Source organism: Ursus arctos, unplaced genomic scaffold (genome assembly GCF_023065955.2).
Source record: "Ursus arctos isolate Adak ecotype North America unplaced genomic scaffold, UrsArc2.0 scaffold_26, whole genome shotgun sequence".
Classification (NCBI taxonomy): Eukaryota; Metazoa; Chordata; class Mammalia; order Carnivora; family Ursidae; genus Ursus; species Ursus arctos.
In genome coordinates this window covers 25,057,221-25,083,663 of record NW_026622941.1, presented here as the reverse complement: position 1 = coordinate 25,083,663, position 26,443 = coordinate 25,057,221, and the positions used below count along the sequence as shown (strand labels likewise).

The following is a 26,443-nucleotide window of genomic DNA, read 5'->3' as shown; positions in this document are numbered from 1 at the left end:
TCTTGGAATTAAAACAATAAAAAGCTGCCTCCTTTTAAAGATCTCCATCATAGGAACAAAGTAAGAAGCCCATATCCAAATGATGAAATCCACATTACCTAAGTTATAAAATCATCTGATATCAATAAATGAAAAAGTCACTGGGGTTGCCATTATACAGAAATTAGCCCCCCCCCCAACCCCACTAACTTTCTTGGGATATAACTGACATACATACAACACTGCAAGTTTAAGGTCTACAGGGTGATGTTTTGATGCACATACATATCATGAAATGATTACGACAATAAGGCTGGTTAACATTCATCGCCTCATATAAGTAATTTTTTTTTATAGTGAGACATTTAAGATCCACTCTCAGTAACTTCCAAGTACATAGTATCATTAATACAGTCACAGTAATTACAGCTAACATTACCTCTTCATCTGCTAATCCTTCCTCTTCCATGGCCACTTCTAATTTCTTCTGCCTTTTCAAAGAAAAAATAATTTAAATTTTAAATACATTCCTAACTATTCCCATTTAAGAAATGTTCACTTATTTATTTGAGTTTACCACTTCAGTTTGTTATGCTAAAAAAAAAAATCCTTTAAGTTGGTAGTTTTCTTTCTCAAAATATAAACCCAACCCAGATTTCACTTTATCATATTGGCCAAATGAAAAATGTGCTTCTAATGCTGCTTAAATCAATGATTACAAAGGTGACTAATGTTCTAATACGGAAAATCTGTTGTCTAATATTCAAACAACCAAAATCATTAACATTTATCAGTGTTTACATTAGAAGTATATAAAAGTAACTATAGTGACTGAAAGTATAAATATTTAAGGTGGAGATCCCTGTTTGAATCCTGATTCTAATCCTTATTAGCTAAATGAGCTTGTGGAAGTCCTTCATTTAAAGTCTAAGCTTGATTTCCTAATCAGTCAAAAAAAAATTTTCAATGCAATTGAGTGTATTTTATTCTAATTCTTTGAAAACTGTACATAAAACAAAACAAAACAAAACATTAACCACCAGAACATTTGCTTTTCTAGGTATAGCCAAGTCCAGTTATTCATCATTTTTAAATGATACCACCGAAGTTAGTTAAGCTAAGCACTGTGGGGGGATGGGGAGGAGAGAGGGGTGGGTGGATAAAGTAACTGGTAACTACAGAGATGGCTGTGATACAAATTTTGAACTCATTTCCAACTGAATAGTCATCATTTTATTTCTATCATATTGGTTTTTCCTAAAGATAAACCTGAGAGAGCTCTTCCTAATTAGTTCTGGAGTATGGTAGAATAAAACGAACTTTCCAGGATTTAACCCCACGGGAATAGAAGGGTTGAGGATTGAAATCACCATATACATTTCTTAAGCATTTGTCACTTATGATAATATGTCTAAAGGTAAGCTCTTTCCTAACCCATTATTCTTATGGAAAATTCACAACAAAAATATCTAAAGGCTGTTCATAAATCAGCACCCCAACGGCAATGACACCTAATGACATGTCCTCTGCCGACTTCCTCAACATTTGTGAGAGACACCTTGGTGCTTACCACGCTGATTTTTATCTGTTATTTACACACTATTTTCCGAAGCCCAACCCTTAAAACGGAGTGAGCTCTGTGCTTGCCGTCATGCCGCTCTGCGCCCTGCAGAGCTGCTTGTTGAATGATTCTGAGTTTTCTCCTCTGCAGACGGAATCCACAGTGGAGGAGAACCCCTAATCTGCGAGGGCCCATCAGTGTACAAGCAACTTCATTCTTCCGTCAAATCTCTACTGCCTCCCTTCTTCACTGCTTGCCAAGACTAACTTCATGAAATCATCCCTTACTCTGGAGAGAGAGGCAGTAACCTTCATCCGTTTCCACCTTATCTAAATGGGAAGACCCGTGGCTTCTCTTGTACCTGAAAAAAAAAATACTGTTCCTCCTGAATGCCCTGACATTTTGTTCTGATTGGTGCTTTATTTGGCTTATGTATTTATACAATTAGTTAAGCCTTAAAAATTCATCACATGTAGTCCTAAAGTATAAGCTTTTAGAAAATATGAGCTGACTATTTAATATCACTTCCACAGCACCAAGCCATGACTGCCCTTTTTTTTTTCGTCTTGAAATAACAGCAGATACTTTCATTCTTACTTTCCTTTGTTTGGAAATGGAGGGTAAAATTGAATTACTGAAAGACTTCATCAAGAAAAGACAACGAGCCTTCAAAATTCTGATGCATAACTTCAGTGTCTGCCTCCTGAAAAAGCAGTCTTTCTTTCCCTGATTCTCTTCTACTTCACTCTCCCTTGGTGATTGGATGATTTCCAGAGACTTTCATTGTATTTACAATTAGTAAAATTACTCATATGTTTGGATTCATTTCTAACTGATTGTGTAGTTTCTATTTGTGTCGACTTTTTGGTGTTTTAGTTTTTCTTTTTCCCTTGCCTTATTTTGAACCAGGATTTTTCCTCATTCCATTGTTTCCCTTCTACTAGTTTGGAAGTTATAAACTCTATTAGTCCGAAATGAATCAATCCTTACCCCTCTGTAGGTTGTACCTCTATCACGGAGATACAAAGATTGCTAGGAACACTTTAATTATACTTGCTTCCCTCCTGACTGATAGTCCACCGCTGGAAAATATTTTAATTCTACTTTAAAAAATGTACAAGACATTATCATTATTGTTGTTTTTATGCCATTTGTGTTGAAATTTATCCACATATTTACATTTAGATCTGTTTGTGATTGCTTTCCTTTAGCTTAAATTGAATCTTCTGGAAGTTTTGCTGATGGTGAATTTAGTTTAATCTGCTTCCACTCCAGCCTCTTTCCTCTCTTCCTTTAGGAACTTTGGTTAAAGATGTTAGCTCTCCTCACTATTTTCCATATTTCTTAACTCTCCTTCATATTGGCCGACTCTGTGTCTCCAGGTTGACTTCTGAATAATTACTTAAGTTTTATTTTCTAGTTCAATTCTCTGCTCAGCTTGGCTGATCTGTAGTTAGAACTGTCCAACATTTCATACCTAACTAGGCGCCACTTTTGTCAATCTTTCTTGCTCCTAAGTTCTATTCTACTGCTGTTGTCACGATCCTAATTCAAGCCTCCTTTCTATGTGCCTGGACTACATCACTAGCCTTTCCTGTTTCTTATCTCTCCACCCACAATCCATTCTGTACATCATATCTAAAGTACTTTTCTAGAGAAACACCAGTGATCACCGGTTCTGTTCAAAAATCTTCAAGCCTTTCAACTCCCATGAGAAGAGCTACATTAACAAAACATCTAAGGCTCCCTGGAAATGCTGAAATCCAGCTCAAGCTGAACTGGCTCTTGCTTGACCCAGCACCAAAGGCGATTTCTTCTGTCTCCTGCTCTTTTATCTCCTTCTTCTCCCATTAATGCATGTATAATTAATACTCTTCCTTGAGAGCCATGATAAATGCCACCACCATTTATGACACCCTCCCAGTTACTTTAGTCAAAAGCAATCTCTCCCTTCTTTGCCCTTCTCTTAGGGATGCTTTTCACTCTTTCATGTAATATTTATGGGCCTTGTCTCCCTTACTAGAGTTTTCTAAAGACAAAATAACATGTCATTCATGTTTTTATTCTTCCACCTCCACTTACACTCTACATATGTTTTTGGATAATTAATAATATTAATTATTCATGAAGTATAAAGATATATCATAATTTTGTGGTTAGAAATGTTTTATTGAAGATACTCATTGACATGTGATTTAAGTATATGGGTACACAGGACAAGAAACCACTCTGCGAAAATAACTCGAGATACTGTCAGTTCAGGAAACCTAAAAACAGCATACAGGGATCCACGATATTTATATTATTAATGGACAACACGTTTACACCCCACTTGCAACCTAATGGCTTATTAAACCAAACAGAAAATTCTGACCAGCCTTTACTGTACCTGGTTTCTCTCTCTTCATGCTGTAAAATTAGGTTGCTGTAAAAATTCTCCAACGTGAGCTTGGCCACAGTCACTCTTTCCCGGGTATGGTTGCTCATAGGAAAGGTGTTTGTAGTCCCTGCCGTCATTGCCATAGTAACCGAAACTGAAACAACATATAAATACAAATTGTTCAGTAGAAAAACACTTTCTATCCTTCATAATAAACTCTGGAGATGGTTTAATTTCTGCTAAGCAAAATTCTATGCTAACAGTTATGACATCCAAGTCTTTCACATTATAAATAACACAATGCTAGTAAAGAAAGAGGAAGCAGTAGAAATTATTTTTGTGTTGGCACCACCAGAGTCAAGAAGCACCAGTCCACACACAACATGGACACATTTTATACAAAAGGTTGTAGTCAACAAGCATTCAAAACAAGAGGTTCGATCTATTTTGCTCTTGTTTTATTGATCACTAAACAAAATCCACAAGATTTTGTTAATATATATGCCTGCACTAAACGTTAAGTCTCCTAGAGTTAATGCAGTCCAGTTAAATAGTAGCAAGTAGCTTCTGCCACGTAAATTCTAGGAAACCCAAAGCAGTGTATCAAATCCGCACACAAACATCAGTCTGAAGCAATTCTTACACATACAGGCTTTACGGGTAAACCACTTTTAAAAACAAGCCCCTTTGGATGAAGCTCCTGTGGCCCTATTTCATTCTGAATTCTTTGTCCTTTCAGAAAGTGCTGTAACAAGGTCCGGTGTACTTCTCCAGACTGTGAAGTCCACTTCATTTTCAAGTGACACTCAAATGCCCGTAGGTATCAGGCAGAAAGTACAAATGAATCAAGCCAGGTGACAGTAGGGATGTTTTGGGACCTTCACTGGGCAATGTGTGTCTACTTAAAGCCATTCAAGTGTCATCTCTGAAAAACCACTGGGCCAGCCAAATGAAGTACTGGTGTGAAGAAGATAATTTGGACAGTAGGACAAGGAATGCAGCAAAATGGCTGCTTTGTGGAAGGGTTGGGGGGACAGACTGAACTGTGGTGGCTGCTACTAGTGACACTGACCCTAAGAGACTTGTCCCCTACAGTCTACATCAGCACCAAAAAGCACTGGAATGGTTTCATGCGGTAAAGAGGTTTTTGCTTGACTGGACAGACATCATAACAGACGTAGAGCAGATCTAGATTGCCAACAGCGAGCATCCAACATTACACCATTAGCCGGAAAGCATTCCCCAAACTTGACACCCGCTCCCCAACACCCACCTCTCCCTAATTACGTGAAGAGAGAGACCCCTGCGTATGGACCTGAACTGCAGTAAACTCCAGGGATAATGGAATGAACCAAAAGAACTTTCTTGTTCTTCAACATCAAGGTTGAAAGTATACAATTTAACTCTGGCAAATTCCCAGTTCCACTGCCCTCTTACTGGCTTTATACCTCAATGTACTGTATAAGCCTCAAAGTCATTATGTCTAAATACGAATCTATTATTTTAGCCTCACAAGCTTGTTCCTCTGCTGACTACTCTAAAGGTTTTTAGAACTAGAAGTTGATCATGTCACTTGTTTAAAATCATTCACGGCTCCTCACTGCCTATAGCATATCAAATTAGCTTAGCACGATAAACAAAGGCAACTCACAGACACTGAACGGTTGTGCCTATTAGGAATCCTATGATATTTTCTTCACTGATTTCTCCCTTTTTTCCCCAGAGGATTTAAGAGAGTGGCCCTTCCTATGCACGAGTGCATTTCCTCCTCACAACAACCCTGCGAAGTAAGGAACTGAAGCTTAGAAAAGTCACAAGGCTGGTGTGCTGTGGAGGCAGGATCCAACTCCAGGTGCTGTCTCCAACTTGACTGTCTAGCCTTCTCCACTGCCCTCCCACCCCCTCTTCTCCCAATATACTCAGCTCTTTCCTGCCTCCAAACCCTTGCCTGACCTATCCCCAATCACTTCTGACTTTTAAGACCCAGTTTAGCTCAAGTCTTACTGTGACGACTTCTCTAACATTCCCTACAGGAAGAGGCCTAACATTTGGTATTTCTTCATGTGTGTTACTTAGCACCTGTACCAATATATCTCAGATACTGGTATTTAGCACTCATTTGTCTCTCCCACTAAACTAGGAGCACCTCTGGGCAAGAATTTTTCCCCATTCATTTTTGAGTATTCACTACAATAGCACTGTATCTGACATAGTGGTCCTTAATGAATGAGTCAACCTGTCGAATGGGGGGTGAAGGAAGAGTTGGAAGAACTGGCAAAAAATGAAGTACTCTATAAAGGTTGGCTAATATGCAACTATAAGAAAAGAAATTACTGAATCTAGGAGTCAAAAATTTCGAGATCTAATCCACGCCCTGCTGCTAATGATTGTGAGGTCTTATTTGAGTGACTGGAATACTCTGAACTCAAAAGGGGTTTTATAATATTTGCTCTGCCTGGTTCACAGGCATAGTCTAAGGCCATCTAAGATGATACTCAGCAAAGCCACAATGGCTTATACAAATGTAAGACATTATTTGAGGGGCGCCTGGGTGGCACAGCGGTTAAGCGTCTGCCTTCGGCTCAGGGCGTGATCCCGGCGTTATGGGATCGAGCCCCACATCAGGCTCCTCTGGTATGAGCCTGCTTCTTCCTCTCCCACTCCCCCTGCTTGTGTTCCCTCTCTCGCTGGCTGTCTCTATCTCTGTCGAATGAATAAATAAAATCTTAAAAAAAAAAAAAAAAAAGACATTATTTGAGGCACCTATTTAATTTTTTAATGTGCTATAAATGCTTTAACATAATATTATTTTTAAAAAACAATAAAAAATAAAAACAAATGGAACTCAAGAATTATCACAGGCAAATGATTTTTGAGTACTGAGTTGCTCTTCTTAGAATACCATCTAAGGCAATGCTGTCACACCATCTTTAGAAACCTCAGAATCACTGGATTCACGTTCTGTGTTTCAGGATCAGATGTAGAAAAGTCAAAGAAGAAAAAGTGGAATAGGCAGGGTATACAGCAGACATCCTAAATCCCACTTAATTGGGATTTGACGACAGAGGGAAGGCCGAAGAAGATGGACTAGAAGTTGAGGAATTCAAATAAATTTAGGAAATCCATATTAAACCAAATTAAACAAGTATCTATTTTCAAGACTTCTCAGCATCTTTAATATGCTAATATGCACCCTAAATCCTCAAAAGGGGGAGAGAAATAAAATTTGCAGGTAGTATTCTAAGGAGCTTCCTTTAGGCATATGAAATTTAAGTTCATGGATAATTCTCATCCAACACAAGTAAAGAAGTGCCTGTAACTTTTTTTTCAACCTTTGGAGGAGGGGAAAAATTTGGAAACTCCAACACAGAGCAATATCCAGCGATTTCATAATGTTCTCTCATTTGTCCAGAAGATCTGGACCTGATAAGGAATTTTCAAATTGGTTTGCCAGTTCCTAGGAGGAAAAAAGGCCAAGACCCAACTACGGCTGTCCAAGGCCTATATGTTCCTTTCAAAAAGTGAATGGTGAAAAACAACCAACCAAAATCTTCTGTGGTGCCTCCTAATAAAAGCGCAAAGAAATAACACCTAAGTAATGTTTGTAGAAGCCAGAAAGAAAGATGTGTGATGAACTCAGGGTCTGGCCTTGGAAGGCAGCTGACTGGCTGCCAACGGACCTCAGAGAGCAAGCTCTGGCCTTCAGCTTCCAGAGACCCAGAGCAATCAAATTCTGGAAGCTACTTTAGCCTAACAGAGTTCACAAGGGACTGATATGCATGACATAATAGCAATTTACTGATTTACACAATAAGAAATTGAGCAACAAGGAACAAAGACTTGCATCTTCTGGCAAATGTATTCAAACCTTGCAGGCTAGGCAAGCTAGATAGATGTAAAGCTTTAATTAGGATCCGAAGATTGCTTGGTGAGGACAGCATCAAAACAAAGAGAACCGTTATTCAATTTAAATGTTTAATGGCATCAGACTAAGGGAGATTCTTAAAAATAAATAAATAAAAGACAGATCACTATCTTGCCCAAGGTACTTTAAAGTAGCTGGAGATGGCCAGCATTAAGCTCTCCTGCTCACTGGGCCAGAATGAAGCAAAATTGAGGGGCTAGATATGGGCAGAATTACTACTGAGCAAAACTTTGGGGAACATTTCTGTGAAACATAAAAAAATTGCTAGGGAATTCAAAATAATTCTAAACATCAGTAATTGTGTGCATCAACAGTACAGAGAAATATAAAATTGGTTTAGATAAAAATGTAAGAACCAAATGTAAGTTGTTTAGATAAAAATGTAAGACGTCTTTATAAAAGAGGGATAAACATAAGATCAGGTTTCTCTCATCATAAGAAGATGTAATGAGTTTAACTCCAAAATCCAAAGGGGGATGTTGAATAAAGAAAAACAATTTCCATGGGGCGCCTGGGTAGTGCAGTCATTAAGCGTCTGCCTTCGGCTCAGGGCGTGATCCTGGCGTTCCGGGATCGAGCCCCACATCGGGCTCCTCCACTGGGAGCCTGCTTCTTCCTCTCCCACTCCCCCTGCTTGTGTTCCCTCTTGCTGGCTGTCTCTCTGTCACATAAATAAATAAAATCTTAAAAAAAAAAAAAAAAAGAAAAACAATTTCCAGACACTATATCATCTAATCATGATTAATTCTTTCGACTCTTACTTACATATACATACCTGCAAGTATGTATACTGTGTTTAAAAACCAAATCAGAGCAAAACCTATTCATCTTTGTATTGTCTTTGTAATGAAAGTATTACACCTCGCAAAGTGCTGAGCACACAGTAGGCATTCAGTAAATGACAGTAACAGAACTCAAATTTAATTTGGTTGAAATTATATGTTTCATATGTAATAGTTTCCTTTGGATTAAAAACTACAGAATCATTCAGTGTTAACTTCAGAAAAAAATCCTACTTGAGAGATATAATTGCAGAAAAAGCCCAAATCCTTCCCTTAGTCTTGGATTAAATGCTATCCTTTTGAAATTAGCTTTAAAAACAAGAAAAAACAATTTCCTTCTAACCAGACACAAATAGGCTTTAAAATTTTCAAATTAAACAAAACCAAGAACAGAAGTGTCCAAATTATTACAAAGAAGGATCTAGATGACTGGCACTTATTATATTGCAAATGTATTCCTCTAATGCATTTAACACTGTCCTTTGTCTTTTACTGAAGCCCTTTCTTTAGTCAGAAAAAGAACAGGATACAATTTGCAAGTCTAGAATTCCTGGACTGATAAAAACAACACTAGGTGCCCTTGAATTTCCTGTTCACGTGTTTTCTCCAGACTCCTCTATTCATTAATGGAGACGCTACCAATAGTTAAGTCCAACATTCTTTCGTTTATCAAGCCTGGGGAAAGGAGATAACAAATCTGGCACTCAAGCTACCTATAAATAGATGTGGTGTCTCCAATCATTTACCACCAAACTTCTAAAGTAGGAAAACAGAAATGCTTTACCTGACTGGCAAAACACACTACTTAACTGGAGATTTCACCTTAGTTTCCACATACTACATATCACGGGAACAAGTATCCTTAATGCTACTGTACTGCCTTGGAGTATAAAAACTTTCCTAAAAGCATTTAGTTACAACCATAATGCCCTAAGCTACAATAGGTCCTCAGATTGGATACTGCATGCGCTGGGTCCCTAAGAATAGAGCAGCCAGTTTCTTTCCTCTGGGCAGTACATTCAGAAGAGTAAGAAATTCAGTCTGGTGAAGGCTCAGGTTCCAGCACTCACTCTTACTGGTTGTATTATTTCTAGCTAACATTTATTGCAGATTTATACTATGTGCCAGCACTGCACACATTCCTGAGAATACTAAGAAGGATAAAATATAGTCCCTGCCTTAGGGAGTTCACAATCTTATGGGGATGCAAAGAAGGGAGAAATTAGCTCTCCAAGGGTTTTAGAAGATACTTGAACTGAATCTTGGGGTGGGTGGGGAGGAGTCCGATGCACAGAAATAGCAGAAGATGAAGGTGAAGGACAGGTGGGAGTCATGATAAAATACCTTTCTGCCATGTTAAAATATACTAAGCATAATGGGAGTCATTCAGGACTTTTAATGAAGTGAAAAGTAACAGCCAACAAATAACATTTCCTCAGCACTTATCAAGAACTCTCCTAAGAATGGTACAGCTTTGAATGCAGTTAATCCTCCTGTCACCAGCAAGACCCTAAGACCTGACCTTTAACTGCCCACCTGCATGTACCTACCTACCTTGTGTCCCACATTTTTCTTAAGTTCTTCTTTCCAGCTTATCTCTCAGCTCAGGCAAAAGACCCAATGGGCATAGCATCCCATGATGGAAACCAAAATTATCCCTCAAGCTGAAACAATTGCCATGGGGAAGGGGTCCAGATCACCCACAGCAGTTTGAGCTTACCCACCTACTCACACCTGCATGGATGGACCATGGAGTGACCCACAGTGACCTCTACACCTCATTATCATGCAAAATTCTTGCTAATGAGGAGCACAAGCCTCATTAACGTGACATACAGTGTATGTATAGACATGTCTCCTTGAGGCACACGTGTGACCCTATGCCTGCCTCTACACATGATGACAAGGATCCCCTTTCTAAATAATTCATCCTAACCCTAAATAAAAGGAACCCATTCACTCTTGCTTGGGGAATCACAGTTTTGGAAGTTACTCCCCGTGATCTCCTTATTTGCTGCAAATAAAGTGGACTCTGTATGACAACTCCACCTGATACAGTTTTTATCAGTAAGTCACCAAGGAGCTAACTCGTCTTAGTTCGGTTACATAACCACCCCTAAAATCCTATCTGACTGGCACTTCAGATAGAGTACGCTAGTACAGGGAGGATGGAGAAAAGGCTGGGTTAGATTAGATTGAAGGACTGTAAATCAGGTTAAGGGAACGCAATAATAAATAGTCACGGGGTTACAAACTTGTGGCCTGCAGTCACATTTTGTTTAGCTTGTACTGTGACTTAGAAATTAGAAGATTTCACATAAGAATTCAGATTTCTGGTACTCTTACAAAATCAGCTTGGTCAAATATGAGCCCACATTCCTGCCTGGAACAGAGAAGCAGCAGCCCCCTTGCAATACAGGACATCCTGCTCAAGTCTACCAACTTTCTACTCCCTTCTGCCCAGCATCCTTCACACATTTTATTACCTGACTGCTTCTGGTAAGCATCTGAAATCACAATCTTTGGTTTAATATAAAAAAAATGAGGGCCTAATTTAAGATAGTAGCAGAAAAGATTAAAAGAGGGGCTCAGATATTCAGCTGCAAAGACTGAAATCCATAATTACCTCTGGGTTTCAGATTGGGATGAGTGGGTAAGTGGTGATATCATTAATAAGAATAGGAATTATAAGAAGAGCTAAGTTGGTAGGAAAGAAAAATAAGTTCAAGTCTGATTTTGTCTGAGTTATGTCACCAGACTCAGTTAAAATGTGAGTTTTAAAGATTTACATTTAGAAATGGAAAAATAATCCTGTTCCAAAAGTAGCAAGGAGAAAGGAATGAAGAACAACATTCATAAAATACCTAAGAATACATTGATAAAAAAAAAGTTAGCCTTTTTATGAGGAAATCTAAACATAGATTGTGGCATATTCAATTAATGGTGCTGGAATAACTGGTTATCTATTTAAGTAAGCCAGATAGATGTTCATTCCACTCCAAGGGACAAAATAAATTTCAAATGGTTCAAAAGGATGAACACAGAAACTAAAGAAAAAAAAAAAGGAAAGAAAAGGGGAAATAAAGTAAAAAGAAAAAATAAACTTCAAGAAAATTAGAAGAAAATATAGATGAGTAACTATCTGATCTTTGAATTGACAAGAACTGTATTAAAAAGAAATCACAATAAAAAAGTGCTACATATACAGATATCAAACAAGATTAAAAGCATTTTGGAGAAAAACTGCAAAATAACAATGTATATTAAAAGTATATTTCGAAAGTATAAAAGCATATGTTAAAAATAACAAATTCATTTCTTAAAATGTATGAAAAGCTTATAATGCAGCTTTTTAAACATTAAAGTTGTAAAGGGAAAATAAGGACCCTAATAAATAGATAAATAATACTGATTGACAATATGTAAATAAAAATAGCTAACATCTAGAAAATGTTCAATTTTCCCAAGTAAATCAAAGACATGGAAACTTTAAAATAATACATATGTTCTCTATGTGAAAATAGCCATAATTTAGGGGGAAACCCTCTTGGTCCAGGCTATCATGAGATAACTTTCTCATACACCATCTGTGTTTGTGTGTGTGGTTTTTTCCCAGCTTTATTGAGATGTAACTGACATATAACATTGTGTGATGTTAAGATATAACAAGTAATGATTTGATACATACAATATATACACACATCATGATTACCACAATAAAGTTAGTTATCCATTACTTTGTATAGTTACAGTCTTTTTGTGTGTGGTGAGAATTTTTAAGATTTACTCTCTTAGCAACTTTCAAATATACAATAAGTATTTTTAACTATAGTTACCACGCTGCACAGTACATCGCCAGAATTTTTTTTATTATGTTCAATTAGCCAACATATAGTACATTATTCGGTTTTGATGTAGTGTTCAAAGATTCATTAGTTGTGTATAACACCCAGTGCTCATCACCACTCATGCCCTCCTTAATACCCATCACCCAGTTACCCCATTCCCCCACCCTCCTCCCTTCTGTTTGTTTCCTGGAGTCCAGAGTCTCTCATGGTTTGTCTCCCTCTCTGATTTACATCACCAGAATTTATAATTGAAATTTTCTACACTTTGGCCACCTCTACCCATTCCTCCTCCAACTGCCCTTACCCCCAGGTCCATGGCAACCACCAATCAAACTGCTATTTCTAGGGATTCAATTTTTTTTTTAGATTCCTCATACAAGTGAGATCATACAGTATTTGTCTTTTTCTGTCTGATTTATTTCACTTAGCATAATGCCCTCGAGGTCCAGGCATGTTGTCACAAATGGCAGGCTATCCTTTTTTATGGCTATGATATTCTATTGTATCAAAATACCACATTTTTTTTATTCATTCATCCATCAGTAGACACTTGGGTTGCTTTCATGTCTTGCCTATCATGAATAATGCTACAATGAACACAGGGGTGCAGCTATCTCTTCGAGACAATGATTTCATTTCATTTGGACAGATACCCAGAAATGGAATTACTGGAAAATAGGGTAGTTCTATTTTTAATTTGGGGGGAAGCCTCCATACCAATTTATATTTCCAACAACATTGTATAAGAGTTCCTATTTTTCCACATCCTCACCAACACTTGCTATCTCTTGATAATACCTTTTCTAACAGGTGTGAAGTAATACCTCACTGTGGTTTTCATTTGCATTTCTCTGGTGATTAGTGATACTAGTCGCCTTTTAATTTACCTGTTGGCCATCTGAATATCTTCTTCGGAAAAAAATGTTTATTCAAGTCTTTGTCCATTTTTAATCAAATTATTTACTCTTCTTGCTATTGAGTTACATGGTTTCCTTATATATATTAACCTCTGTCCTGAGCTTTCCTTTGCTGGGAGATTTTTGATTACTGATTCAATCTCCTTACTCATTATTGGTCTGGTCAGATTTTCTGTTTCTTCAGGATTTGGTCTTGGTGGATCGCATGTTTGCAGGAGTTCATTTATTTCTTCTAAGGCTATCCAATTTGTTGGTGTTTCATTCATCACTGTAGTCTCTTTTGATCCTTTGCATTTCTACAGGATCAGCTGTAATATTTTCTCTTTCATTTCTAATTTTATTTGAATCCTCTCTTTTTTTCTTGGTTAGTCTAGCTAAAGGATTCTCACTTTTGTTTACCTTTTCAAAAAACCAACCAAAAGTTTTGTTACACTTTTCTATTGTTTTCCTCATCTCTACTTATTTCTGCTCAGGTCTTCATTAATTCCCTCCTTCAGCTAACTTTGGGCTTAGTTTACTCTCCTTTTTGTAGTTCCTTGAGGAATAAAGTTATGATATTTGAGATCTTTCTTTTTTCTTAATGCATGCATTTATCACCACAAATTTACTATAAACTCTTAAGCTGTCTTTGCTGCATCCCATAAGTTTTGGTATGTTGGGTTTCCATTTTCACTTGTTTCATATTAAATTTTTTTCTTTTGATTTCTACTTTGACCCATTGGTTGTCCAGGAGTGTGTTGTTTAATTTTCATGTATTTGTGAATTTTCCAGCTTTCCTCCTATTATTGATTTCTAGTTTCACACTATTGTGGTCAGAAAAATACTTGATATAATTCCTGCCTTCTTGAATTTGTTAAGACTTGTGTTGTGGCCTGTTGGATGGCATGTTTTGTTTTTGTCTGTTAGGTCCATATGGTCTAGTGTTATTTGTATCTGCTATTTGCTCATTGATTCTCTGCCTGAATGATCTATCCATTATTGAGAGGGGGCATTAAAGTCCCCAAGAATTATTGCATAGCTGTTTATTTCCCTTTAGTTCTATTAGTATTTGTGTTATAGATTAGGTGCTCTGATGTCAGGTGCATAATTATTTACAGTTGTTATATATTCTTACTTAACCCCTTTATCATTACATAATGACCGTCTCTGTCTCTTCTTACCATTTTTAGCTTAGTCTATTTCATCTGATTTAAGTTTAGCTACCCTTGCTTTCTTTTGTGTTTTTTTTTTTATTTTAATAATGATTTTTTATTATATTATGTTAGTCACCATACAGTACATCCCCGGTTTTCGATGTAAGGCTCGATGATTCATTAGTTGTGTATAACACCCAGTGCACCATGCGATATGTGCCCTCCTTACTACCCATCACCGGTCTATCCCATTCCCCCACCCCCCTCCCCTCTGTAGCCCTCAGTTTGTTTCTCATAGTCCATAGTCTCTCATGTTTCATTCCCCCTTCTGATTACCCCCCCTTTCTTTATCCCTTTCTTCCCCTACTGATCATTCTAGTTCTTATGTTCCATAGATGAGAGAAATCATATGATAGTTGTCTTTCTCTGCTTGACTTATTTCACTAAGCATTATCTCCTCCAGTGCCGTCCATGTTGTAGCAAATGTTGAGAACTCATTCTTTCTGATTGCTGAGTAATATTCCATTGTATATATGGACCACAATTTCTTAATCCAGTCATCTGTTGCAGGGCATCTCGGCTCCTTCCACGATTTAGCTATTGTGGACATTGCTGCTATGAACATTGGGGTGCATATGGCCCTTCTCTTCACTACGTCTGTATCTTTGGGGTAAACACCCAGTAGTGCAATGGCTGGATCATAGGGTAGCTCAATTTTTAACTTTTTAAGGGACCTCCACACGGTTTTCCAGAGTGGCTGTACCAACTTGCATTCCCACCAACAATGTAGGAGGGATCCCCTTTCTCCACATCCTCTCCAACAATTGTTGTTTCTTGCCTTGTCTATTTTTGCCATTCTAACTGGCGTAAGGTGGTATCTCAGTGTGGTTTTGATTTGAATTTCCTTGATGGCTAATGATTTTGAACATTTTTTCATGTGCCTGTTAGCCATTTGTATGTCTTCATTGGAAAAGTGTCTGTTCATATCTTCTGCCCATTTTTTGATTTGTTTATTTGTTTCTCGTGTATTGAGTTTGAGAAGTTCTTTGTAGATCTTGGATACCAGTCCTTTATCTGTAGTGTCATTTGCAAATATATTCTCCCATTCCGTGGGCTGCCTCTTAGTTTTTCTGACTGTTTCCTTGGATGTGCAGAAACTTTTAATCTTGATGAAGTCCCATAAATTCATTTTATCTTTTGTTTCTCTTGCCTTTGGGGATGTGTCATGAAAAAGGTTGCTTTGGCCGATGTCGTAGAGGTTGCTGCCTATGTTCTCCTCTAGAATTTTGATGGATTCCTGTCTCACATCGAGGTCTTTCATCCATTTGGAGTTTATTTTTGTGTATGGTGTGAGATAGTGGTCAAGTTTCATTCTTTTGCATGTAGCTGTCCAATTTTCCCAGCACCATTTATTGAAGAGACTGTCTTTTTCCCACCGGATGTTTTTTCCTGCTTTATCAAATATTAGTTGCCCAAAGAGCTGAGGGTCCATTTCTGGGCTCTCTATTCTGTTCCATTGGTCTATGTGTCTGTTTTTGTGCCAGTACCATGCTGTCTTTGTGATCACAGCTTTGTAGTACAGCTCGAAATCCGGCATTGTGATGCCCCCAGCTTTGTTTTTCCTTTTCAACAGTTCCTTGGAGATTCGGGGCCTTTTCTGGTTCCATACAAATTTAAGGACTATTTGTTCCAGTTCTTTGAAAAACGTTCTCGGTATTTTGATCGGGATAGCATTGAAAGTGTAGATTGCTCTGGGTAGCATGGACATTTTAACTATGTTAATTCTTCCGATCCATGAGCATGGAATATCTTTCCATCTTTTTATGTCTTCCTCAATGTCTTTTAAGAGTGATTTATAGTTTCTAGAATAAAGGTCCTTTACGTCTCTGGTTAAGTTAATTCCAAGGTAACGTATGGTTTTTGGTGCTATTGTAAATGGGATGGATTCCCTGATTTCTCTTTCTTCGTTCTCGTTATTCGTGTACAGAAATGCAACTGATTTCTGAGCATTGATTTTGTATCCCGCCACGTTACTGAATTGCTCTATAACTTCTAATAGTTTGGGAGTGGCTTCTTTTGGGTTTTCCATATAGAGTATCATGTCGTCTGCGAAGAGAGACATTTTGACTTCTTCTTTGCCGATTTGAATACCTTTGATCCCTTTTTGTTGTCTGATTGCTGTTGCAAGGACTTCTAGTACTATGTTGAATAATAGTGGCGAGAGTGGGCATCCTTGTCGTGTTCCTGATCTTAAGGGAAAGGCTTCCAGCTTTTCCCCATTGAGAATAATATTTGCAGTAGGCTTTTCATAGATGGCTTTTATGAGATTGAGAAATGTACCTTCTATTCCTACACTCTGAAGGGTTTTAATCAGGAAACGATGCTGTATTTTGTCAAATGCTTTTTCGGCATCGATTGAGAGGATCATATGGTTCTTGAGTCTTTTCTTGTTGATATGATGTATCACGCTGATTGATTTGCGAATATTGAACCACGCTTGCATCCCAGGTATGAATCCCACTTGATCGTGGTGGATAATCCTTTTAATGAACTGTTGGATTCTATTAGCAAGTATCTTGTTGAGGATTTTGGCGTCCATATTCATTAGGGAAATCGGTCTGTAATTCTCCTTTTTGAGGGGGTCTTTGCCTGGTTTGGGGATCAAGGTAATATTGGCCTCATAGAATGAGTTTGGTAGCTTTCCTTCTGTTTCTATTTTTTGAAATAGCTTTAGGAGAATAGGTATTATTTCTTCTTTGAATGTTTGGTAGAATTCCCCAGGAAAACCGTCCGGGCCTGGAGTTTTGTTATTTGGAAGGTTGTTTATCACTGACTCAATTTCTTCATAATTAATTGGCCTGTTTAAGAAATCAATTTCTTCCTGTTTCAATCTTGGTAGTTTATAGGTTTCCAGGAAGGATTCCATCTCTTCCAGATTGCTTAGTTTATTGGCATATAGCTGTTGATAAAAATTTCTAATAATCCTTCCAATTTCAATGGTGTTCGTCGTGACCTCTCCTTTTTCATTCATAATTTTAATAATCTGGGTCTTTTCTCTTTTCTTTTGGATAAGTCTTGCCAGTGGTCTGTCAATTTTATTGATTCTCTCCAAGAACCAGCTTCTAGTCCTGTTGATCTGCTCTACTGTACTTCTGGTTTCTGCTTGATTGATTTCAGCTTTAATTTTGGTCAACTGCTTCCTTGTGCGTGGATTAGGCCTGTCCCTCTGTTGCTGTTCCAGCTTCTTGAGGTGAGAATATAAAAACTGCATTTTAGATGTTTCTATTCTTTTGAGTGAGGCTTGGATGGCTATGTATTTCCCCCTTAGGACTGCCTTTGCAGTATCCCATAGGTTTTGGACTGTTGTATTTTCATTCTCATTGGTCTCCATAAATTGTTTAATTTGATTTTTGATTTCCTGGTTTATCGAGTCATTCCTGAGCAGGATGGTTCTTAGTCTCCAAGTGTTTGAGTTTCTTCCAAATTTTTCCTTGTGGTTGAGTTCCAATTTCAGAGCGTTGTGGTCTGAAAATATGCAGGGGATAATTTCAATCTTTTGGTATCGGCTGAGACCTGTTTTGTGTCCCAGAACATGGTCTATTCTTGAAAATGTTCCATGGGCATTAGAATAGAATGAGTATTCTTTGGTTCTGGGGTGTAGTGTTCTATATATATCTAAGAGGTCCAACTCGTCGAGTATGGCATTCAAAGCCTTTGATTCTTTGCTTAGTTTTTGCCAGGGTGTTCTGTCTATTTCTGAGAGTGGAGTGTTGAGGTCCCCTACTATTAATGTATTTTTATCTATATGTCTCTTTATTCTGGTTAAGAGTTGGCTTGTGTATCTTGCTGCTCCCCTGTTGGGGGCATATATATTTATAATTGTCATATCCACTTGTTGAATACTTCCTTTAAGAATAATATAGTGCCCTTCTGCATCTCTAACTATAGTCTGTAGTTTAAAATCCAATTTATCTGATATGAGAATTGCTACCCCAGCTTTCTTTTGAGGTCCATTTGCGTGAAAGATGGTACTCCATCCCCTTACTCTCAGTCTGAATGCATCTTTGGGTTCGAAATGAGTCTCTTGTAGACAGCAAATGGATGGGTCATTTCTTTTTATCCAATCTGCAACCCTGTGGCGTTTAAAGCAAGAATTTAAACCATTAATGTTCAGGCTGAGTACTGAGAGATATGCTTTTAATTCTGCCATGTTGTCAGTAAAGTCTTTGTTTGTATTGGCTGTGACTTTCTGTTTTATATCACTCTTGGGGCCTTTTTACTTTTATAGAACCCCCTGTAATACCTCCTGTAGGGCTGGTTTCGTGGTTACGAAATTGGCTAGTGACTGTCGATTCTGAAATGTCTTTATTTCTCCATCAATTCTGAATGACAGCCTTGCTGGATAAAGGATCCTTGGCTGCATGTTTTTCTCTGAAAGAGCTTTAAAAATGCTCCCCCAACCCTTTCTCTCATTCCAGGTCTGTGTAGACAGGTCTGACGTAATTCTGATGCCTTTGCCTTGGTACGTGAGAAATTTCTTTGCCCTGGCCGCTTTCAATACTGTATCCTTGGATCTCATATTTGCGAATTGTACTATGACGTGACGTGGTGTAGGTCTGTCATGGTTGAGCTTGGGAGGGGTCCTCTCTGCCTCTTGGACACGAATTTTTGTTTCCCTTGCTAGATTAGGGAAGTTTTCAGCTACAATTTGTTCAAATATCTCTTCTAGGCCTCTGTTTTTCTCCACCCCCTCAGGGATGCCGATGATTCTAACATTGGATCGTTTCATTGAGTCAGTAATCTCCCGTAGCCAACATTCGTGGGCATGGATTTTTTTAAGACCATCTTCTATTTTTATTTTTTCCTCTATTAACCCATCCTCCAATTCACTAACCCTTTCCTCCGCTTCCGTGACCCTGGCCGTCAGAGCCTCTAGTTTTGCCTGCATTTGGCTCATAGAATTTTTAATTTCTGTCAAATTCGCTCTCATTTCTGCCCTTAGGGATTCTATATTCTCAGTAATATTTTCCTGAATACTTTTCTCAAGTCTACTCATTATCTTGACCATTGTTACTCTGAATTCCATTTCTGATAATTTGGTTACATCCATATCCGTTACTTCTGTGGCAGAGGCCACTGACTCACTGTCTTTTCTTTGCTGGGGGGGGGCTTCTCCTTCTTGTCATTCTGATGAAGAGAGGTTGCGGGGTTTCCAGAGCCCAAAATTATTGACTGGGTCCCAGGCCGTGCCCCTTGTTTTATAGGGATCTTAGAGATGTGGGCTTCTTCTTTAAAGATTTTATTTATTTACTTATCTGAGAGAGGGAGACATACAGTCAGCAAGAACGAAACAGAAGCAGGGGAGTGAGAGAGGAAGAAGCAGGCTCCCAGCGGAGGAGCCCGATGAGGGACTCCTTTCCGGAACGCTGGGATCACGCCCTAAGCCGGAGACAGGCGCTCAATGACTGTGCCACCCAGGCGCCTGGGTTGTGGGCTTCTTGATTTTTCAGCCTGCCTTCTGTGTTCTGGGGGAGGGGCCTGCCGCGCCGATACTCAGGCAACCCTGTTTGGTTAGAGTCTCCATGTCCCCTGCGAGGGAGGATGGGGATGGGCACTCTCTGAGCCGGTATTTCCAGGCTTTTGTTCTCTGGCGGCTTTCCCTGGCGGCCGGCTATGCCTCTTCTGAGGGTCAGAGCAGCAGAGGCTGCATTGTCGCAGAACAGAGGGATTGCGGCCCGTTCCCCACTGATGCTCTGGCCACTTTAACTCTATTACTGTTGGTGCTGCTCAACCCTGCAGCGTCCCGGGATGTGCGCCCCACACCCGGCGTCCCTGCCCTCACTTCCAGGGCCGGCGCGTCTCTGTCCTTTGTGTTTCTAATGCCGCCAGCCACCGGCCGGCGCGTCTCTGTCCTTTGTGTTTCTAATGCTGCCAGCCACCGGCCGCCCCGCAGGCTCCCGGGTCTCCCGGTCTCAGTCTATGCCCGGTGAGCACACCTCGATTCCGGAGTTTCGTGAGAAGCCTGGTGGCGCGCGCACCCGGTTCAGGGTCTCAGTCTGCTGTTTCGCGGGTGCCGACCGCGAGTCCGCCCGCTCCCCCGTGCAGGTGGCCCACCAGCCGCCAGCCGCCCCGCGCGCACTCCAGGAGTTCCCGGTCTCAGTCTGGATCCCGTGAGCACACCGGGATTCCGGTGTTCCGGGAGATGCCTGGTGGTGCGCGTTCACAGCTCACCGGTCTCAGTCCGCTCTCTCGCGGGTGCCCTCTGTGAGTCCGCCCGCTCCCCCGTGCAGGTGGCTGCCACTTCCCGGAGCCCAAACGCGGCGGCTCCCTCCCCCTTCCGTTTATCTTCCGATATCCGTGCACGGTTTACAGCTCCCCTCTTCGTACCTCAATACTCAGCGCTGGAGATGTTCATTTGTAGAGATCCAGATGCATCATCCTGCGTCTCAGGCTGATTCCGTGGTTATTTAGGCTGGTCTGGTACCTATCCAGCTCGACTCAGGGGACCGGCTGAAAAAGGGGTCCCCTACTCCTCCGCCATCTTAACTCCTCCGAGATAGGACTCCCTGCTTCCTTTTGATTACCATACACTTGACATAACTTTTTCCAATCCTTCACTCTTGGTCTATGTGTTTCCTTAAAGCTCAAATGAGTCTCTTGTAGACAGCACATCATTGGATCTTGTTTTTTAATCCATTCGGTCATTCTGTGTCTTTTGATTGGAGAATTTAATCCATTTACGTTTAAGGTGATTAATGACAGGTAAGGACTTAATATTGCCATTGTGTTGTGTTCTGTTTTATATATCCTTTGTTCTTTGCCTCCTCTTTTGCTACCTTGTTTTATGAATGATGACTTTTTCTTTTTTTTGGCAGTTTGCTTTGACTACTTTATGGTAATCTTTTGTGTTTGTACTATAGGTTTTTTGTGGTTATCATGAGGTTTATATTGATAACATCCAATTTTTTTATTATTATGTTCAATTAGCCAAGATATAGTAGTATACCACTAGTTTACATCCTAGTTTAAGCTAATAACAACTTAAATAGCTGACAGAAACTTTATACTTTGACTTCTCTACCCCTCACATTTTAGGTTATTGGTATTTTAATTTACATCTCATCCTATTTTTTTTATTATGCTGAATTAGCCAACATATAGTATATCATTAGTTTACATCCTATTTTAAGCTAATAACAACTTAACTTCAATAGCTGACAGAAACTTTATATTTTGACTTTTCTACCCCTCACATTTTAGGTTATTGGTGTTTTAATTTACATCTCTTTGATATTGTGTATTCAATAATAAGTTATTGTAGTTATGCTTATTTTCAAGATGCTTATTTTTAAACTAGAGTTGTGAATTATGTTGTGAATTATGTGCCACCATTACAATATTTAACAATGTGACCAGACCAGGGGTGCCTGGGTGGCACAGCGGTTAAGCATCTGCCTTCAGCTCAGGGCGTGATCCCGGCATTATGGGATCGAGCCCCACATCAGGCTCTTCCGCTATGAGCCTGCTTCTTCCTCTCCCACTCCCCCTGCTTGTGTTCCCTCCCTCGCTGGCTGTCTCTATCTCTGTCGAATAAATAAATAAAATCTTTAAAAAAAAAAAAAAAAAGAATGTGACCAGTGCAGGCACCTGGGAGGCTCAGCTGGTTAAGCATCTGCCTTCAGATCAGGTCATGATCCCAAGGTCCTAGGACCGAGTCCCGCCTCAGACTCCCTGCTCAGTGGGAAGCCTGTTTCTCCCTCTCCCTCTGCCCGCAGCTCTCCCTGCTCTGTTAAATAATAAATAAATAATCTTTAAAAAGAAAAAAAAAAAAAAAAGAACGTGACCAGTGAGTTTTACACATTCATATGGTTTTATGATGTTAATTAGCATCCTTTTATTTCTACTTGAAGAACACAACTTTAACATTTCCTGTAAGTTAGGTCTAGGAGCAAAGCTTCTGTTGATTCGGAAAGTCTTTATCTCTACTTCATTTGTAAAGGACAGCCTTAGGGCATATAGCATTCTTGGTTGACAGGTTTTTTTCTTTCAATATTTTGAATATATCATCTAATTCACTCCTGGACTGCAAAGTTTCTTTTAAGAAATCACTTATAGTCTTATGAGGGCACCCTTGTATAAACAAGTTGTTTTTCTTTTGTTGCTTTCAAAATTATCTTTTTTATTTGACTTCTAACAATTTATAATGTGTCTTGGTATAGTCCTTTTTTAGTTCAACCTATTTGAGATTCACTGCATCTCCTAAATCTGGATGTCCATTTCTGTCCCCAAGTTTGGACAGTTTTCTGCCATTCCTGCTTCATTTTTTTCTTTTAAGATTTTATTTTATTTATTTGAGAAAGAGAGAGACAGCGAGCAGGGGGAAGAGCAGAGGAAGAGGGACAACCAGACTCTGTGCTGAGCATGGAGTGCAACATGGGGCTTGATCTCACAACCCTGAGATCATGACCTGAGCTGAAACCAAGAGTCGGAGACTTAACCGACTGAGCCAACCAGCCACCCCTGCCATTCTTGCTTTAATGTCTATCCCTTTCTCTTCTGGGTGTTCATAACAATATACATATTTATAATACATATTTGCATCTCTTAATTGTGTCTTATAAGTCTGTAGATTTTCCTCACTCTTCATTTTTTTCCCCTCTGACTGGATAATTTCAAATAACCTATCTTTCAATTCACTAATTCTTTTTTCTACTTTGTCAAATCTGTTGTTGAAGCTCTCCATTGAATTCTTGAGTTCATTATATACTTCAGCTCTAGGATTTCTGGTTTTTTTTTTTAATAGTTTGCATCAAAAAACTTTTGTTGAATTTTTCATTTTGTACATGCACTGTTTTCTGAATTTTATTTAGTTGTGTGTCTGTGTGTTCTTTTCATTCACTGAACTTCTTTAAGAGGATTAAAGTCTTTGTCAGATAGTTCACAGACTCCATTTCTTTAGGGTCAATTATTGGAGTTTTATTAGTTTCCTTTGGCAGTCTCAAGTTTACCTGATTCTTCATGTTCCTTGATTCCTTGTGTTGGTATCTACCATTTAGGTAATTGGTCTCTTCCCCCAGATTTTATAGGTTCAGCAGGGAAAGACCTTCACCAGTCAGCTCAGCTTGGAATACTGGATAGATCAGCTGGTAGTATCTATGGGCAGGCAGGGCTTCCTATCAGTGTCTCTAGTTGGTTGAGGCCACTACCCATGCTCTGAAGTTAGGGTGGGTGCAACTACCGGGTTCTGTGGTTGGGTGAGTCTGCTGGCTGGGTTCCACATTCAAGCAAGGGCAATGGGAGGGCTCCCTGATGAGGTGCAGCTGCTGGCTGTGCTTGCAGTCAGGTGGGGCCACTAGCTGGATTCTACAATTACCTCTGGTCAAGTGACGTCACAGACTGTGTTCCCTGGCATGGTGGTACCACTGGTTGGACTCCCTGACTGGGCAGGGCTATAGCCTGGGCTCTGCAATCACTCCTGCTTGGGTGGGGTCTCAGACTGTGCCTCCTGATTGGATGGTTGTGCTAGCCAGACTCCATGTTGAGGAAGGCTGCAGACAGGTCTTTGTGGTTAGACAGGGCCGCTGGCTATGCTCTGTAATCAAACAGACTACAGGCTGTCCCCCAAGGTTGGGCAAGGTCTCAGGTTACACTTCACAATCAGGTAAGCTGTTGGCTGTGCTCCATCCACTGCTGGAGATCGCTGGCTGAGTTCTCTGGTTGGGAGGAGTTCTGTCTATGTTCTACAGTCAGAAGGGCTAGAGATTGTGCTCTGCAAATGGACAGGGTTTCTGTGCAGGCTTCCTCATCAGGTGAGGCTGCAGGCTATGCTCCCACTTGGACAGGTCACTGGCTGGGCTCCCTGCCTGGGGGAGGCAGCAGGCTGTGTTCAACAATCAGGCGGAGCCATAGGCTGTGCTCTATTGCAGGGCAGGACTGTAGGGTGGGCTCAGCAACTGGGCAGGACCATAGAGTGGGCTCCAGAGCTGTCCAGGCTCACTGTTCAGGTTCCCTGGTTTTGCAATGTCAGAGGCTATACTTAATAGTATACTTACCAGGGCTGCTGGCTTGGCTCCCTGCCCAAGCGGGGCTACAGGATAGCCCTGTGGCTGCACAGATTCTTTGGCCAGGTGGGGATGGAGGCTATACTCAGCATTGGACAGTTATGAATGTGCTTCCCTGTCCGTGTGGGGCCACAGAACAGGCTCCATATTCAGTGTGGTTTGTTGGCTGGGGACCCAAATAAGGCAGAGCTGTCAATCAAGCTCCCTAATGAACAAGGCCACTGATTTGGCACTGCAGATAGGCAGAGCAGCTGGCTGGGGTCTCTGCTCAGACACCACTGTAAGCAGGAACATAGTCCACCAAGATCTGAGCACTGGGTGGTATAAACCCCATCTTCCTTCTCTATCTGATCTCCAGTAGTGGAGCCTTGCAGATTTTCCCAGTGAGCCCCGTGAGGTAAGACCCAAGTGGGCATCCCTGGATGTATCCCACAATGCCGGAGGAGCTGGATGTCCACCTTAGGCTCTTTTTCCCACTGGAAACCATAGGCCATGGGGGCCTCCTCAGTACAGCACTGTGCTGGCCCAGAGGGAGGACGGCAATGAGGTCAGAGTACGTGGTCCTTCTCAGTCTCTGTGATACAGGGGGTTGCTTCAGCTTCACACCTGGGTGCTGGGATTATTACAGTGGTGTTGTCTATAGGTAGTTGCTACTTGGTCTTCTTACGAGGGAGGCTGAAGGTGGAAACAATCTAGGCCACCACCTTGATGATATCATTCCCTGTGCTTACATTAATTAATAGGAATATAATCCTGTTTGGTAGGGAGTATAACAATTTGTGTTAAGAACCTTAAGGTTTTGTAGGGTTTTTTGACATAATAATTTTACCTTTAGGAATCTATCATACAAAAATAATAAAAATTGCAGCAAAGATTTATAGTTGTTTTTAAATCAAAGCATTATTTAAAACAGCAAACAAAACAAATGTTTAAAATTAGATGAAATGATTGATGGAATGATGATAGCATGAAATACCACAGAAATACTGAAGAAAATTTCCCCAAAAAAATTTAACATGAGAAATAATATTAAGTAAAAAGGATACAAAGCTCTATCTACAGGTAAAATATGAACTCAGTGATAGGGGGAAAAGGGGGTAAATAATGGCATAAAATTGTGGATAGTTTAAATTTTGTCCTTTTATCATTTCTTAAATATTCCAACTTTTCCATAATGGGAAAACAATGATTTTTATAATACAAAAAAAAAAAAAAGTACTTCAGGGGCGCCTGGGTGGCTCAGCTGTTAAGCATCTGCCTTCGGCTCAGGTCATGATCCCAGGGTCCTGAGATCGAGCCCCGCAAGGGGGTCCCTGCTCGGTGGGAAGCCTGCTTCTCCCTCTCCCACTCCCCCTGCTTGTGTTTCCTCTCTCGCTGTCTCTCTCTGTCAAATAAATAAAAGAAAATCTTAAAAAAAAAAAAAAAGTACTTCAGAGTAATTGTGTGAGGGCAGACTTGGGAGCAGTAAAAGGGAATCAAACTGAACTTTTCAGCTCACAAAGGCGGTTTTCCAGGTACCACTGTACTTGGGAGTTTTTTCCTATGAACCAAATACTTAGCTCCGGTTTAGTGGAAGATAATGAAGAACGGCAAAAAGAGACTGAGTCATGGAATAAAATTAAACACAAACCACAAGACTAATGAGAATTCCGAAAAGTTTTCCAGTCATATCTTACACTTCTTTTTAGGAAAACAGATTTTTTAGTGGCTTATACTTGTGCATGTCTTTTTTTTTTTAAAGATTTTTTTATTTTATTTTATTTAATTGACAGAGATAGAGACAGCCAGCGAGAGAGGGAACACAAGCAGGGGGAGTGGGAGAGGAAGAAGCAGGCTCATAGCGGAGGAGCCTGATGT

The 26,443-nt window shown here is 39.9% G+C and overlaps 1 protein-coding gene across 4 annotated transcripts in view; it reads right to left on the bottom strand.

Annotated features, from left to right (window-relative positions):
- Window positions 1–26,443, bottom strand: part of STK38L (serine/threonine kinase 38 like) — an 88,917-nt gene that overhangs the window by 24,428 nt on the left and 38,046 nt on the right. For all 4 annotated transcript variants that reach the window (XM_026502217.4, XM_057318774.1, XM_057318773.1 and 1 more), the window contains exons 2-3: window positions 3,930–4,074; window positions 419–470 (exon numbers count right to left, since the gene is read on the bottom strand). In XM_026502217.4, coding sequence (XP_026358002.1) covers window positions 419–470; window positions 3,930–4,063 — 186 coding nt within the window. In that variant the 5' untranslated portion in view covers window positions 4,064–4,074. The remainder of the gene's footprint in view (window positions 1–418; window positions 471–3,929; window positions 4,075–26,443) is intronic.